At 34.7% G+C, this 18,275-nt stretch overlaps 1 protein-coding gene across 1 annotated transcript; it reads right to left on the reverse strand.

The window, feature by feature from the left end:
- Nucleotides 1-3,926: 3,926 nt before the first annotated feature.
- On the reverse strand, nt 3,927-11,197 carry LOC121252816 (beta-1,4-mannosyl-glycoprotein 4-beta-N-acetylglucosaminyltransferase-like). Its single transcript, XM_041152638.1, has 2 exons — nt 10,808-11,197; nt 3,927-5,478 (listed from the first exon to the last, which is right to left on the reverse strand). The coding sequence occupies exon 2, from the start codon at nt 5,383-5,385 to the stop codon at nt 4,294-4,296; it is 1,092 nt and encodes a 363-aa protein (XP_041008572.1). The 5' UTR covers nt 5,386-5,478; nt 10,808-11,197; the 3' UTR covers nt 3,927-4,293.
- Nucleotides 11,198-18,275: the final 7,078 nt, after the last annotated feature.

Raw genomic sequence — 18,275 nt, forward strand, 5'->3', positions numbered from 1 at the left:
GCAGTTCCCTACTAATGTTTCTAATTGTTCTATTTTGTCAACATCATCAAGAACAATAAGAACCTTCTTGAAAACTATAGCATACCGAATCCCTCGAAGTATACCTAATTTCCCTTATCAATGAACGTATGGCTCTTTGAAGCCTTTCACAAACAGCTTGTATCCAAAATTTTATTTCATTGCTGCCATACCATTTCTGCTATTACATCCACTCCTTAGTTACACTCTCATCACCACTACATTCCCAGCAAGTTCATTAAAACCAAATTGAAAAGTCATTGAGATTGTGATTGTGGGGATCTCGAAAAATCTCACTGAGTACAACACAACAAATATAGCAATGAAAATCAAATTTTCTTACAGTGGACGGCGCGGTGTGGGCAATGGGACGTTGGCGGCGGCAAGTGCGAATCTGTGGCTTTAAGTCTATGGGCGACTCGGCGTCACTGTGAAACTGGAGGGGGGGGGCAGCGTAACCGTGAGGCGTGAAGACTGAAGCACACTGGAGGCGACGCGGCGTCACTGTGAAGAGGAGTGGAGCGGCGAGCCTGGAGGGGGGCGGCGTGGTCGCGAGGAGTCTGAGTTTCTGAAGAAGAAACACTTTGAATTTTGAAGGGGGGGGGAGCTGGTTAGATTAGATCATTAGAGTTAGGGTTTTTTTTTTTTTTTTTTACTTTTCTTAGTTTTAGGTTATAAGGGTATAAGGGTAATTTTAAATTTTTAAACGAGTCAATCTTGTCTTAAAGGGTCAACCCGTTTTGACCCGAACCCGTTAACACTCAACCCTAACCCGCTTTTATCGTGTCATGTTCATATTGGGTTAACGGGTCGTGTCACATATTGTCACTCCTAATTCTATGAGGGGGCAGTGATACACTTATAACTTCTTTAATATTATTTTATTATTCAGTTTTTTTTTCTCTTTCTATTATTTGAATTTGGATTAAAAATTTCAAAACATGAATTTCTTACATAATCTAAAAGAAAATAAATTCAATTAACTAAAATAATCATGTAGTTTAATTAAAAATAAATCTAATTTTAGAAAAATTGACTCAAAAAGTAAAAGAACGTCAGTTTTTATAAAATTGAATTTATTTTTAAATAAATTACATGATTACGTTAGTTGATTAAATTTATTTTCTTCTAAATTATACAATAAGGCCATTTCTTCAGATTTTCAATTCAGATTCAAAAAGCAAAAGGAAAAAATAACAGAATAATAAAGTAGTAATAAATGAAGTGAAAGAATATCATTATCCATTCTAGATTTTTGGACTCTGCATGCCTGTTTTTAGAGCGGCTGTAGGGAGTAGTAATGTAGACACACCCAACAAAAATGAAATGAGCCCTTTGGAAATTAGGCCTATAACATAATTTATGATCTCAATCGGAATTGGATATCTTAAAGTTACTAATTCTATAGCCTCAAGTACTGAAAGATAAATACGTCAAGCTAACGAAGTTACGCTATAGTCTTTGAGCTTTTAATGATGTGAAGAGATTCGCGAATAATACTAAATATTATATATGGACTCCATTTTTATCTCTCCCACGCTTTAGACTCAAGATTGGTAACTCACTACATTAATCTGGCCGGTAGAGGGATTGTCAGAAAACCGAACTACCCATGCCGGACAAGACCACCCATTGCCACATGAGAGCTTCTCCACGCCACTGCCATCCTGAACCAAAGAACCACCAAGCAACTCCTAGAGCTAGCCTCTGCCTCACGCCGTTACTCCATGTCGCTGCATCACAAGAAGAGCCATGATAGATCGCATGAGCCGCGTATGACCACCACCCAATGCGGCCGAGTCCTCTCATGCACAATGGAAGTCCCTCCAACCAACGGCGCCACCACCCTCCGCACTTGGAAATCTACATTGGAAGCCACGTGTGATACGCCAAGAACCAGCAACGGCCACCTGCATATAAATATCGATCCTACAACCTCTGTTTTAAGCAAGAAGAACAAAGCATTGTTCTCCAAACCGACGGTCATGTCTTGCTGCAGTTGGGCCACGATGCCATCTCAAGCAGCAACAGAAGACGCCGGAAAACAAGCCTCTACCGCCTAGTTGATCGATGTTTAGCACCATTAGTGTCCACAACTCCCATGCGTTTTATGAGTAAACTCCCACGCCGTTTTATGCTTTCTCTCTCCATTCTCTCTCTCTTTCTCATCACAATCCCTGCTTCCACAGTAAACTGCTGCCTCCCATCCACCTTGCTGCCGCTATGTAGCTGCTCTCATGGAGTCTCCGTCGCACAACCCCTTTTGCCAGTATCCCATACATGTTGACATGAAGAAATGCAGAAAGTGGAGATTAACATTTCCCTCTGATCATTATTTTTTGTGTTTAATTTGAGCGTATGTCTTACATTATTTTCGACAAAAAGAACTGGGTTGGTTGGATCTAATTAAAAAAAGATCATCGCTTCTTATTTTGTTCACTTTTTTCCACTTTCCATCTATTATCTGACAATCATGTCTCTTGCTCATGCATATACAGGGACGTTATGGTACTAGAAGCACTTCTCTACATTGTTTGTGAAAGGAAGAGATGAAGTATACTCTTACGAGAGGCATCAGTGGAATGAAGTTATGAACTGTGGAAACCCATACAAACTCTGTTTGGCTAATCTCAACAGAGTTTCAAAATGTTTTGTCACTTGAAATGTTCAGCGCCTTTTCCCATGTAAGGATTATATATATATTTGTTATTAAATCACTTTCATGTGATTTGATTTGTAATTTTTTTTATTATATGAATAATGAATCATTATATGATATTTATTATTAATTTATATATTATATTTTTTTTATTGTAGTATATCATATTATTGGTACGTTAATCTAAACGTCGTTAATTAATGCAATGCACCGATAACGTATTCGTAGTGGCGTTTAAATTGATGCCGTTAATTTAATAATTGTGTCCCAACGTACTATTGGTGATGTTTAAATAAATACTGCTAATTTATATGATGCCCCAACAATGTATTAGTAGCGGCGTTTATGGTAACTCCGCTATTTATATTAGTGGTGGCGTTTCTGGTAATACCACTATTTGAATTAGAGGCGGCATTTAGCTAAATGGTGTTAATTTATTCAATGTGTTGCCAACGTACTATTAGTGGTGTTTAAATAAATGCCACCAATTTATATGATGCATCGACACCATACTAGCAGCAGCTTTTATTGTAACGTTGTTATCTGTATTAGTTGCGGCGTTTAGATAAACGTCGTTAATGTATTTAATGTGTCACCAACGTACTATTGGTGGCGTTTAAATAAATGTCGTCAATTTATATGATGCGCCGACAATGTACTAGTAGCAGCGTTTATTGTAGCGCCGCTATTTTTTTTGCAATGGGTTGGCAATGAACTAATGGCGGCGTTTCGATAAACGCCGCTAATTTAGGAAAGCTGACGACGTTTAAAGAAATGTCGCTAAATTGTATACAAACGCCGCTAATGAGATTTTCAAGTACCGGCATTTGAAAAAACGCCGGTATGTGAAAATACCGACCATCCATTATTGGCGGATGGTTACGCCACAAAAAATAGCCGCTAATTAATTAGCGGCGTGTTTCTGGACAGTTGCCGGCGTTTAACGAACGCTAGCAATTCTGTATGTTTTTGAAGTGGCCAGCAACCCCAAGCTATAACGGATCAAACCCTTGAGTATTTTCTCTCCTGTGGATGATGCCTCTTGATTGCTATATACATTTTGATAGTTTTCACGTAAACAATCAACCTAGTCATGCAAATTTTCTGGTGCGCAATATTGTTCAATAGGTCACTTTCTCGATCTTTTCGGAGGCATTCCCCTCAGCCACATGTACCATGGTCCATGGGTCTCATATTTATTTATTTATTTTTAGCATTCCCCTCAGCCACATGTACCATGGTCCATGGGTCTCATATTTATTTATTTATTTTTAAAGTGATTACACAGAGCTTACGCACTTACGATTGCAAGTCTACAACTATAATTTCTCTAAATATATACACAAGAAATCTTCTACAATAGCACAGGACTCGTGAGTTTCGATCAAAGAGCTAGCATCCCTTTGTAGCTCACTAATTTATGCGGGAAAAGTTGTCCTAACGCTAGCTAATTGTTCAAGTGTCTTAGCAGAGGCGCATCCAAGTGAAGTGACCCAAAAACTTTCAGGCATTAAGGATTCTTATGGTGAAAGAAACAGGGCAAGGAAAACCTAAGTTCCATACTGTACTGAATCCAAAATTTGTTTCCATTGGATAGCCAGCCAGAAACCTAAGTTTCATTCTGGTTTTCTTAAACATCCCCCTGGGAGAAGGAACCCAAACTTATCTGCATTCTCTATCAAGTAGGCAGGTAGATGAACTGCAGAAGCTGAGCGGGGTATTGATCCCATCTTTTTAATCAACTCCTGAAATGTGTACTCTTCAGGTAGCATATCAAATAGATCATCACCCCTGCAAATGAGCTTCTGAATTCTTGAATGATCTAAGAAGTCTCTCCGCCTCACACGATCTGCATGGCTATAAGCAGTCATCTTAAACACAAACTCCTGAATACGCCGAAAGCAAAAGCTACAATGCCATCCGGCATCAGAGAAGATAAGGTCAGTTTGGCGCGAGTGCCGGTAAAAGGTGTGAGGGCCATAGATGTGGGTTGTGGCTCGCCAGCTGCTGTAGTCCACCGGGAACTCAAATGAATACATATAGTTCCTGAGCTCGAGATGCATTACAGGTGGCACCCCATCACACCATTGCATTAGTTTCAAGGTATTTGGGCTTGGTATCTCATCGGTATCTGACATGATAAGAACGTCACCATAGGAAATCCCCGCACGGCGAAGTAACCCAGTCATAAACCTGCGTTGTTGAGCCTCAAGTGCAAATGGATCATCATTTGTTTCGCGAGCTGCAAGTTGACCAGAGAACACATCATGGACAATTTTCCTCTCAGCAAAAGCAAATCGAGCCTTGTTTGAACGAAAGAAGATCGGTTTGAGAATGCCTGTGAAAGTGGTATTGGACTCGAGGATTACAAATTTTGTGACATAGGGATAAAGCTCACGCCACCTGATCTCCAGTATGTCCAATTCATTGCTGAAGATGATGGCATCAAAAACGTTGCGGGGTTGGGACCGCAATGACCAGCCATGAAGGCGGCAGAGGTGGCCCATTGATACATTTTCAGCATAATAGTGTGGAATGCGTTTGAAGGGGGGAGGCGGTTTGTCCCATAGTGGTCTGAAAAGATAGGATATCTTCTGGCCATGAGAGAAAATTCCAATCACACAAATAGGAATAAGTATCAGGAGCGTGATGAAAAGGAACTTAGGCGGTGGCCGTCTGGACTTCAGGCGGAGAGGTCGTGGAGCCATGCCTTGAAGGAAAATGATTAGGAGAAGTCCTAATTAACACGTTTGTGCCAATTCAGCTACTGGAAAAATCACAGCTCTTCCAATTTCAATCAACTGCATGAAATGAACATATATGTCAGGGACACTAAAATAATTACCCCTATGAACAGATTAATGTAGAATCTAGCCGCAATGGCCAGCATTGGACAATGTGAAGAGAAGAAAATGCTTACAGAAAGAAAGTTTTTAGTTCAATCAATTAAGCATAAGCAATCCCTTCTTAACAGATAGATGGAAAATTTGCAGGAATTAACTTAATACTCGTCATTCTAGACAGCCTTATTGAGCTCCAGTGTAAAGTATTCCCAGCTTCTATACATGTGTTTCTGTCAAAATTTGGTCTAAAGAAGTACCGACACATTACCCAAATACAGGTAGCAAATAATGTGGCAGTAGGAACCTCATCGAAATGTTTCAATGTCAGCACAAATTAATCTATAGAACAAAGAGAACAAGGGCGAGAACCCTCAAATGCCATAGAAACTTCTTACAAGGAGATCATGGCAGAAAGGTTAATTGCCGGCCAAAAAATGCAGAGTTTTTCATGTAAATTATAATACCTCCTTCCATCTAATCAATGGCATTGAATGCCATTCAAATAAGAGCTCTAAGGAAAAATATTTTTGTAACTCATATTAAGGACAGAAATCTGTTACTATATATTATTTCACCAATATTTAGATGCATCTCTCTGTAGTAAGTACTGCGAGGTCTTTTGGCATCCATGCATGGTCCCTGAGCCTTGCATAAGTGGCATAAATATAAAAGATAGAAAATGTAATAGCAGATACCCCATTCCAAGGATTCCAGGCCGTGAGAGATTCCCGAGAGAACTTAAGGTCTCGTTTGTTTTTAAAAAATATCTCATCTCATCTCATCTCATATTATCATTACAACTTTTCTAAATTTTCACACAAAATAAAATAAATAATTCAACTTTTTCAAATTTCAAAACAAAAATAATATTAAAAAATATATTTTAACAATATTTTATTCAACTTTTTAATTTTAATTTCAAGTTATCTCATCTCATCTTATCTCGTCTCATCTCTAAAAACAAAGACCCCGTCTTGACCTATCTGGAACAATGGGAGACCATCCAAGAGATGCTTTGAATAGATATTTCTATGTTGGTGTACTGTGTAATTTCAGGTTGATGTATTATTGTTGCAAAAAAACAAAGTCAAAAAAAACTTTTTCCCCTGTACATCATCTGTTCTCTCAGTGTGTACAGTGCCACCATTGTTTATTAAATAATACTAAAGAGAAGTTATTGTAGCAGTGTATATTTTACACTCATTATATGGCTGCTTTTAATTCTTTACTTTTTTATTTTAGACAGATGTGTGGTCTAGATGATGCTATATCATGTACTGTGTAAAATAGTTGCTCCCAACAGTAACTTCTATCTATATTTATTCTTGTTTATTTTGTATTACATCAACCTTAACTAAATGCAGTCAGAGTTTATAGAATCTTGTATCTATTGGGATGTTATACGGTTATAGATAGCTTTCGTCAGAAAAATTATTCAACATTCGAAATATCACTGCCTATAGAAGTCAAGATATTAAAGGTTTAATTTCTTTTGGTAAATATAAATGTTAAAGGTTTAATTTGAACAAATGAGGATGAGACTCACCAAAATACTAAAAAATCGAAAGAGGTTATTCATGTGACAACTGTTACATATATCCCATTTAAGGGAATCTCTAACATCATGATGCTAACTATTAAGAGTTAATTCTCTTATCACAACGGTACAGTGAGAATAAGTTCTGTATAAATATGCTCAACCAATCTGAGCAGTTTGATTAGTACTCTTGTTGACCAAGCTACACGATCGACTTTATTACAAGCAAGGACCGGAGTAATCTCTAGTGTAAGAGATGAAAAGTTACCCTTAAAACAAAAGAACCAATCCTATCAGATCATACACAGATTGATTGATGTTCTATATATCATAATTACAACATAATAAAACATGCAAATGATTTTAATCCAGCTGAAACCAAAAAGAAGACGAAAAGGGGGATCAACAGACTCCCAGATCCACCGCAATAGCCAATATGTCATATAAAGGTCACTGAGTGGATTATGTTGTTTACGTAAACTTAACTATCAGGTCCAAACTTCCTTGCATATATACAGGATTCTTAGGGACCCAAGTGACGAGTACTGGAGCAATATTAATGGAACTGATAAATTTTAATTCTATATATGGTGCCTAATATCCAAAAGTACCATTACTCATCTGAAGGGACAACCAAGGATATGCCTATATTAAAAAAAAAATGTCTAAATTGAGATGGCTGATACTGAACTCACTGAAAGAAAAGAAAAGGGACAGCACCAAAATATTGCCAGAAAACTAAACCATTATATCTGCATTGTTTGTGAAAATCTCTCTTTCGAGCCACCATTTTCAGTAAATATTTTTGTTAGAGATAAAGTTGACTGGATCCGGCCCATTAAAAATCTATCATAAAAATAGGAAAAAATAAAATCAAGAGATAAAGCCAAAAAGAGATAAAGGAAGTTAAATCAGACTCTTAAAAGAAAAAAACTTCATAAGACAAGTATGACTCAATCATTCTAAGGAATAAAATAAACCTCTATAAAAAGTAAGAGATCTCTACAAATCGGGATGCCTCTCTACCACTTATATATCTACATATAAACTCCACCATGCATGCACAGTCACTCCAAAAGATTTTCTCTCAAGGGAGGCATTATCTTCAACCTCCCATAATCCTAAATTCTTTCATTGTATTGAGAGATATGTAAGGCTATGAGAGATTTTAAATCGCCTAATATAGTAGATTTTGCCCCCAAACACTCCGTGGACATAAGTTTTTATACCGAACTACATAAATCTTTGTATCTTTATATTTATTTTTATATGTTTATTTAGAATTTATTTTAGAGGACTGCTAAAGACACATAGGGATCCCACAAATGGATCCAACAAGTCACTACCACATCCAGTTAAGTTTTTTTTTTCCTTTTTTGTTTTTTTTCCCTCCCAATCCCCAATCCCCCTTTTCCCTCCCCCTCCCTTCCTTGTAGCAAACCCACGCCGTTGTCCCTAGCAAAGAGTCAGTGCGTTTGTCAGAGCCAACCCTAGAAAACAACTGACGTCAACGTCGTTGCCATTGTTTCCATCCCTCACCAGCAACAAACAACAGACCTCTCTCTCTCACAGTCTCTCTTTCACTTATATTCATTCTATTTTCCTTTGCAAGTTTCTCAACAACCAAACATATTAGGATTTTCCCTCTCAACAACTAAATACAGAATAAATCTTATTTTCCATTTATTTTCTCAACAACACAACAAGAACAAGTTGCGATTTTCCCTCTCAACAATAAATAGAAAACAAATATTATTTTTCTTTCATTTTCACAACAAACAAACAAAATTTTTCCTTTCATTTTCTCAACAACTAAACATAGAGAATGTGGTAAAGGGCTGTCGTTGACGTCGTCTGGGCTATCGGAGACTCGATAGGAATGAGGCACGGGTGAATTGATGAACATGCCTCTATCTGGAAGAGGGCTCGCTCTGAGATAGTGAGTGGGGGGAGGGAGACTGTGAGGGGGAAGTGAGAAAAATAATAGAAAAAATGAAAGTTGGGGGAGGGGAATTGAGGGTACGAGTAAAATAAAAAATGAAAAGAATGAAATAAAACATTAAAAAAATACCTGACGTCACTTTGTGAGATTCCATTTATTTTATAGATGACCGTGAAAAGTATCGTATCAATGTCTGAACCATCATCATGGACTGAGATGACTCTTTTGTTTTTTTTTTTTTTTTTTTTTTTTTTTTTTTTTTTTTTTGTTCTGGCCTTTTGTACCGATTTTTATGCATTAACAATTTTGTTATTTTTACTAAACAAAATTCTTCTGTGACGTTGATTCTCTATCTTATGTTAATTTCGTACAGAAGATCGTACGAATAACTAGAGAGACATTCATCCTCTCCGGATTGGTCCATTCTCAATATACTCACAGATATCAACTCCTTATTGGAGTCCTTCCAGGAATGGTTCACTAAAAAAATTCATCAACATCAAAATCGATGAGCGCATGACTTGGCGCAATGGGTCACTACAAACAAGATGTTTGGATGCATACCCCTTATTAAGTTACCTGAATGTGTTCTAGAATTTCACAGTAGAAAAGATCCCCCATTTGTAGTATTTTTTCAAGACTATATCAAGATTTTATATTCTTCTATATTATGCATAAGCTTGATTGAGTTCTGCATAACCAATAGGAAACAAAGAATAATCTAAGACCTGAATTCATCATGACAAAGGACATGCACTGTTCTTGCGAGTTTACTGCTCGGATATAGAGCAGATTTCATCCATCTTATAACATGATTTTATTATTATAATTTTTTTAAATTTTTACATAAAATATAATAAATAATTTAATTATTTTAAATTTTAAAATAATAATAATATTAAAAAATAATATTTTAATAATATTTAATTCAATTCATCTAAAATTATCTTATCTCATCTCGTCTCACTATCTAAACCATTACTTAATAAAAATAATAATAATAATAATAGTCTCGGGTGGCAGAGGAATGGTTTTCAGCAACAAAAATCTGTATGAGAACATGTATAAATCCCTGATAAAAATTGTGAAGGATTCGTATAATCTTCAGAACTAAAAAGGAAAACAAACGAATGAATATCATGGAAAATGTTTCTCAGGGAAATGTTTAACATGTGGTGCGTCTATCTTGCTTAAAGCTTCAATGGAAGAAAGAGAAGCCTTCAGCTAGCCTTTAAACTTAAAAACGTTTTCGTACGGTCGCGCGTGGTCCCTATGATTCACAGCCTGGGGTCCGATCGATAAAGACTCAAAAAAAGATAAAAAAAAAAAAAAAAAAAAAAAAAAAAAAAAAAAAAAAAAAAAAAAAAAAAAAAAAAACTGGGAATTAAAGCACCGTACGTGTGTTAGCCCAAGTTCATGATTTTGATTGCATGCGTTAAGAGCTGGACCTCGTTCTTTTCAGAACAAGAAGTCACACAAAATCGACGTATAATTTGGGCACATATATCCCAAATATTTTTACTTTTAATTACATTACGTATATGATCATTTGAACAGACGCATCAAAGTTCTAAGCAGATCAGTTAATCAAAACTCGCACAAAAGGAAATAAAAACTTAATCTTTTTGGGGAAGTTTCCGAACAATATTCATCAAGATATTTAAGAACTGATAATTATTTGCGATAAATAAATCCGAAACATGCGAAGGAACAACAACAAATAAATTCGAAACTCGGAGACAAAATCTAAAGGGGAAATCATTCATTAAATGAAGCCATTTTGCAATGAATTCAAGAGGCAGCAGTACCTCAAATGGAGCCATGCAATAATAATACTCTTTTTTGGAGTTGCAGCGGCCCCGTGATTGTCCCCGAAGACGAATTCCCTCCACTTCCACAGGGAGAGAGAGAGAGAGAGAGAGAGAGAGAGAGAGAGAGAGAGCTAGCGAGGCAGACGGAGACAGGCAGAGATGAGAGAACTTCGGCGACGAAGTCGAATGCCCACGTTAGATGGCGGAGTGAAGTAAGGTGACAACATGAGAAAAGTCAGCGTCCTCTGTCCACTCTGCAGTTACAACCCTACGGTTATAGAAAGACAACCAACAAAGATGGGGAAGCGTGGAAAAGAACAAGAAGCTAGACAACGTGAGGTCTGCAGTTGCAATCCTAGCATTGTCGGTTACCTGCCACATGTTTGTAAATTACGAGAAATCATTTAGTCTTGTTTATTTTCAAAAAAACATTTCATTTCACCTCATTCATCTTATCATTATAACTTTTTTAAATTCTTACGTAAAATAAAATAAACAATTCAATTTTTTCAAATTCCAAACCAAAAATAATATTAAAAAATATATTCTAATAATATTGTATTTAACATTTTAACTTTAATCTCAATTCATCTTATCTCATTTCTAAAAACAAATAAGCCCTTAAGTATTTTTAGAATATGCTCTCCTCTTATTTATTTACGAGTAATGATACACGTATTTATAATTTACTTATACTTTTATTTATTTATGAGTAGTAATATATGTACTTACAGTTTTACTTATACTTTTAATTACAAAATTAATTTTGTTAGTTTTCTTTTGAAATTTAAATTTTAAAATTCAAATTTTATGATTTTTAATATATCAATAACTGATATATAGAGAAGTAAGCTTTTTTATAAATTTTTTTTAAGTACATTTATTATTTTTCTTTACAAAAATAAATAATATTTCATTATTTGAAATAACCGAGACGGCAATAATCGGTGCAAAGAATAGTTTGAAACTTGACCTGAGCGACAAAGCTTGGGATAGGCTTAGGAAAGTTAGTTATAATATCAAGAACGCCAAAATACACAACTTGCTAAAGAAAGGATTAAAAAATTATTTGAAATAACCGAGACGGCAATAATCGGTGCAAAGAATAGTTTGAAAATTGACCTGAGCGACAAAGCTTGGGATAGGCTTAGGAAAGTTAGTTATAATATCAAGAAAGCCAAAATACACAACTTGCTAAAGAAAGGATTAAAAAATTAATATTTATATAAATAATTTTCACCACATAATATTTATAATAAGATTGTAACGTTATAACATTCATACTTCTAAACTATTTAACGATTTTGTATAAATAATAATTTGTACAAGCTCTAAATATATAAATTTATTTGTAAAAAGGTTAACTTAATTATGAAAAAAGTATAAAACACACAAAAAATGTGAGACCCAATTTTCTACAAAAAGGGTTTGGATAAAACTTGTACACTTTATTAATTTTTTTTTTTTTAAGAAGAGGGGTACCTTAATTTTATTAATAACTCTCATTTATGATTAAGGAAAATTGTAGTTATTTATACACTTTATGCTTACACATGGCATTACTTATTTTTATACATATAACACCATCTTTCACCATATATTATAAAATAAATTATACCCAAGAAAATAAAATATATATGTGGCTGAATATTTTTTGTTGAGAGTAATGTTAAGGTTTTTTACTTTTACCGATAAAAATAGGTGTGGGATTTTTCCTCCCTCGGGCATGTGAGACGGGCGCATGAAGAACCACAAGAGGCCCATCTTGGCCCATGCGCCACTTTATATACCCAGTCCACGAACTACACCAACTCGAGAGGCAAACCCTCATGCGGGAGAGACAATTGACAAGGATGGATGGGACTCACCGCCCCTGGCACCCCCAATGAAACCTAGCACTCGAGAACATGCGCTGACATGTGGACGGGAAATGTGGGTGCCCTTTGATTCTCTGACAGAAGGTATGGGAAACACGGCGCCGATCATCTACGGGTAAGGTGCCACTCGAGGAGCCACGCTACATTAATGACGTCACCTTAAGCTTCACGCTGCATTAAAGGATCCTAACAAAATTACAGCAGAAATGATGTGAACTGCCTAACAGGGGGACAGGATGTCCCCAACAACCTCGTGTAAAAACTGATCCCCTATGTACGAAGAACTCTCTCTAAAACTCTCGCGCTTCGCACGATTTACTAAGAAGATCAACTGACTTTGACATCGGAAGCTCCTCGAACACCCCCGAGCCACCCCAAACGCCACGCCGCAATAATGATGTTGGTACAAGATTTATTATAAAAATCTATGTCATTAACCAAAACCAAGACCTTAAAATTACATGAATTCTTAACTGGGTAAGGATTTGATAACAAATTTTTTTAATAAATTTAGTATTTTTCTTTGAATTATTAAGACTGGAGATGCCTACCTTGTCCGATGAGGCAACCATGTCATTCACAGAACTACATCAACATTATCTCGACTCATTCCAGATGTTGATGTGTTAGAAATTTGAAGTAAGACGATACGAGAATTGTGCTCTAGTCTAAGGCTTTGTTTGGATACAAAAATGATATTATCTCATTATTATAATTTTCTCGAATTCATAAATAAAATATAATAAACAATTCAATTTTTTTAAATCTTAAAATAATAATAATATTAAAAAATAATATTTTATTCAACTTTCAACTTTCATCTAAAACCATCTCATCTTATCTCACTGTATTATTAAGACTGGAGATGCCTACCTTGTCCGATGAGGCAACCATGTCATTCACAGAACTACATCAACATTATCTCGACTCATTCCAGATGTTGATGTGTTAGAAATTTGAAGTAAGACGATACGAGAATTGTGCTCTAGTCTAAGGCTTTGTTTGGATACAAAAATGATATTATCTCATTATTATAATTTTCTCGAATTCATAAATAAAATATAATAAACAATTCAATTTTTTTAAATCTTAAAATAATAATAATATTAAAAAATAATATTTTATTCAACTTTCAACTTTCATCTAAAACCATCTCATCTTATCTCACTGTCAAACGATACTTAGGCTAAAACAAAGAATGAGTACGCTCGTTCTGGTTTTGTTACACAAAACTAAACATCTCATCCCATCTCATTTCATATAATCATTACGGTTTTTTTTAAATTCTCACACAAAATATAATAAACAATTCAAGTTTTTTAAATCTCAAAATAAAAATAATATTAAAAATTTATATTATAACAATATATTATTTAACTTTCAATAAAATATCTCATTTCGTCTCATTTGAACTGCATAACCAAACGAGTCAAACTTTGTTGATTCTGGCTTCCTCCAAAAGTAAGAACAAAGTCAAGGAAAAAAAGAAGAGTGGGGCTACTATGCTGCCCCACTCTTACTGCTAGACAGGTACGCCTAGCCTTTTTTTCACATTTTTTTAATACATTTAAATATTTAAAAAAAATAAAAAAATACATCAATATACTTAAAATCACTTCCTTAATTACTAAGTAAAAAAAAAATTACCAAACGATCAAATAGAGTGATAAAAATGGGATGGCATAGTAGTGTTTCTCAAAAAAGAATATCTACTTCTAACGCATTAAGAATATATAATTAATAGAGCTAATGTTATTAAAAAAAAATAAAGAAAAAGAAAACACAGATGTCAAGTACTAAAAAGACCCTCTTTTAAGTCACGATGAGTCATGTACCTTCTTTTTTCCTCCCCTACCACCTACACTCTTCTTAAAATTTACCTAGTGAATGCCTTTTGAGTCAATTGGGGAGGTTTGGTGCGCGGAACGGGTCGCTCGATCTTCAATAAATAAGGAAGGCTTATTTTGAAAATAAAAATATTTTCTTTCATTTGGTAAGTTTGTAATTGAAATTGGATCGAAATGTCTAACCATTCAAACTCCATCAAATGTTTTAACGGAAATTTCTTTACTAGTAATGCTACAACTATTGTAGAGTGTGTAAATATTATGTAATTATTTTAAAAAAAAAAGTGAAGTTTGTTGTTAAAATTTTTTTTTTTTTATGTGAATCTTTTATTTACTCACATTTTCAAAATAATTATACAACATTCCCACACTATACAACTATAAATATCATTTTTATTTCTTTATTTATAGTTAAACATAAAAAGTAGGAATTACCTACCAAACCCACTTGGGTGGTTGAGTGCCCACTAGCCTGTTAGGGTAACACAACCACCTTTATTGATGGCCACAGACGGGGGTGATCTCGTAGCCCCAATAGCCACAAGGTTAGTTGCGCCATCTTTGAAAACTTGCTCCGGGGGTGGCTCTTTTAGACTTTTGGTTTTCCTAGAAAATTATTTGTCTTTTCTAAAGTGATTCACTTCATCTAAAATAATTTACTTTATCTATCAAGTATAGATAATTGTCTTTAATAGATAAAGTGGTTAATCCTTATTATTTTTTTTATGGATGAAATAGTAAAGATAACCCAAAGATTTTAAGTGTAATAAGTAAGGGTCTCTAGTCTTGCATATATAAAGAGGCTTATGTTTTCCATTAGACTCACCCCATAAAATTTTAAGACAAAAAACTAGAACTCTATTCTCTACAAAAAATCTCTACTCTATTTAGTATACTTTGCAATTCTCAAACCCAAATGGCTGGAAGTAAAAGATTCAATGGATCTCTTTATTCTTTTAAGATGTTTTATAGTTGGTATCAAGGCCAAACCTTTCAGCTTTGTGTTTAAATTATTAGCATTTTATTTTTATTCATATAATGAGTTTTTAATGATTTCAGAGATGGGCTTGACTTTCGACTTTTAAATTTTTTTTCTTTGAATTCATATCTGGATAGTTATGTGCTTATAACTCTATTAATGGATTTCAAATGCATGTTTTGACTTTGGGCTTAATTTCAAGCTTTATACATATTGATGGGCCTTTGGGCTAATTTATAGTTAATATGTTTTTACCTATTTTAGTTGATGCTCAGTTGTATTTCTTTTGAATAATAAAGGTAATGCTACAGCATCCTTATTATTTAAAAAAAATACATAAATAAATTTGGAATCTCATGATAACTAAATCATAAGTTTTAAGGATTTATCTCTACAGGAACATCTTTAATTTTTGAGATTTAATTAGTATAAGAAAATGATCTTCGATATTAAAGGTAAAATTTGTCTTTTGCCTACAGATGTTGATAGTTTTATTTGTTAATATTCAGAATAATTTATCTTATAAATAAAGATGAGTAAATTTATACTGTTATGCAATTTTTTCCCACAGGAATGTTAAAATTTACTTGAATTCATAGCATTAAAGTTTTTCTGAGTTTTTGCAACTGTTGTTCCACAATCCTTAGCTGATGGTGTTTATTTTATTCCAATTAGGGGTGGGCGGAACGGATTACCCCGTCCACATCTGGTACCCAAGGTGGGGGCAGGGGCGGGAAAGGAGGTGACCCCCGCCCCTCCTCATATATTAATATATATATATATATATATATAATAACCTAGGCATGAAACTGGGTTTTTTTACTTAATAACAAATAACGAAATGACGCCGTTTTGTCAATGAAAAAACGGCATCGTTTCGTTATTTGTTTAAATCCCCCGTGAGCTCAGTACCTACCTAGTTGAATCTCTCTCTCTCTCTCTCTCTCTCTGAGTCTTGCTCGGTCGCTCCCTCTCTGCAATCTGCATCTCCGTCGCTATCACTGTAGTTGTCGTCGTTGCCGACACCGTCACCATCATCGTCATCGTCACCGTCACCGTAGCCTTCCGTGACTCTGTCTTCAGCTCCGTCATCGAAGGTAAGAAAACCTAAATTAAGGTTTTATTTTTTGTGATTTATATTTTATGGAATGGAGATTGGAGGAATGATGGGGTTTAGTCGGAGATGGAGGATGAGGTTTTGTGAATTGTGTGTTGTGTGCTGTGTGCTGTGGAGACATATTGTGCATGTGGTTTGAATCGTTGATGATTGATGAACAATGTGTGACTGTGTGTGAATCTGTCCATGTGTTTTTTATTTATTTTTTATTTGTATTATGTAATGTGTGTAAATTTTGATAATTGATGAGTTGATTTGTGGCTAATTAATTCTTATTGGAACCTTAAATTAATTTAGGATTTTGAAATACCCTAAATTATATATGTTTGGAATCTAAACCCTTTTATTATCATCAAACCAACTCTTCGCTATTATTTCCATATTCTTTGTTGGTTTGTTTTACAAAATCATTATTTCCAACCGTTTATGTTAAACATCTTAGTTTGTTCTAGGATGCAAGTGAATATGCCTTCTCTTGCCTTATCGTTTTCTTTTTATTAGATAGTAATTCTTACACTTGGTTTTATAAATCCAAATAGAAAACTTTTGTTTTCATTTTCAGAATGCTCATCTATAACTTCTCATATGAAACATGTGTGTTCTTTCTTCCAATAGGCACCATTTGAACAATGAAGTTGGTAGAAGCAACTTGCTTTGAAAAAGCACAAGAAAATAAAAGCGATAGTGAAAGTGTAAATAAATTTATGACCTTTGAAATTTTTTCTTTTAAGTACAATAATTTATACCTGTGTTTTCACACTGTTTCTTAGCTTTGACTCAGCTAAAATAAATTTTTATGTTTGATATTTTTAATTTGGGTATTTCATTTTTTTATGTTTGATGTTTTTAATTTTGGTATTTCATTTTTTTATGTTTGATGTTTGATCAGTAATGTTTGATCTTCTAACTTCCAATATATATGTTGATACTTGGATGTTAATTGTTTGACATGTTGCTATATTTGCTATAATTTCAGATTTCTTGTTTGCCTAAGTTCATGGTTATGCCAGCAGATTTTTGTGTGAACTCTCTTTTCCAGGCCCAGGGTACTCCTATCCCTACCCCTACACCTATCCCTACTCCTACTCCTACCCCTACCCTTGGCCCAACACCTACCCCTATGGCACCTTGCCCTGCCCCCAAGCCCAGCAAGAAACCTGCTTCCATAGTTTGGTTTCATTTCACCAAACTAGCAGGTGGTGACCCCAATAAATCTTAAGTCAAGTGTAACCATTTTGAGAAAATTTATGAATGCTACTATAGGAAACATGACATTTCACAATTAAATGTGCACTTAGAAAAGCAATGCAAAAAAAGTCTAATATTAAGATCATTACAAGATAAGAGCCAATTTAGGCTAGAATGGACTTCAAAAAATGGTGGATGAGATTAGTGGAAGTGCAACTTTGAGGGGTATACTAAATATGATCCCAACTTTGAGGGGTACACTAGATTCTTGCAATGTGTTGAATGAAAAGAACATGTGTTAGTTATCCCCCCAAAAAAAAATAATAATAACTCTCACCCTAGAACAAAATTAGGCAAAAAATAAAAAAATAAAAAAATACAAAAAAAAAAAAAAAAACCTTGAGGAAGGGGGTTGGGGGTGGGGATCTCCCTAAGGCAGTTGGGGGATCATCAATAA

This window comes from Juglans microcarpa x Juglans regia, chromosome 2S (genome assembly GCF_004785595.1).
Source record: "Juglans microcarpa x Juglans regia isolate MS1-56 chromosome 2S, Jm3101_v1.0, whole genome shotgun sequence".
Taxonomy (NCBI): Eukaryota; Viridiplantae; Streptophyta; class Magnoliopsida; order Fagales; family Juglandaceae; genus Juglans; species Juglans microcarpa x Juglans regia.

Excerpts from the sequence above, each read along its gene's own strand:
- LOC121252816 (XM_041152638.1), bottom strand. The coding sequence starts at position 5,385 with ATGGCTCCACGACCTCTCCGCCTGAAGTCCAGACGGCCACCGCCTAAG.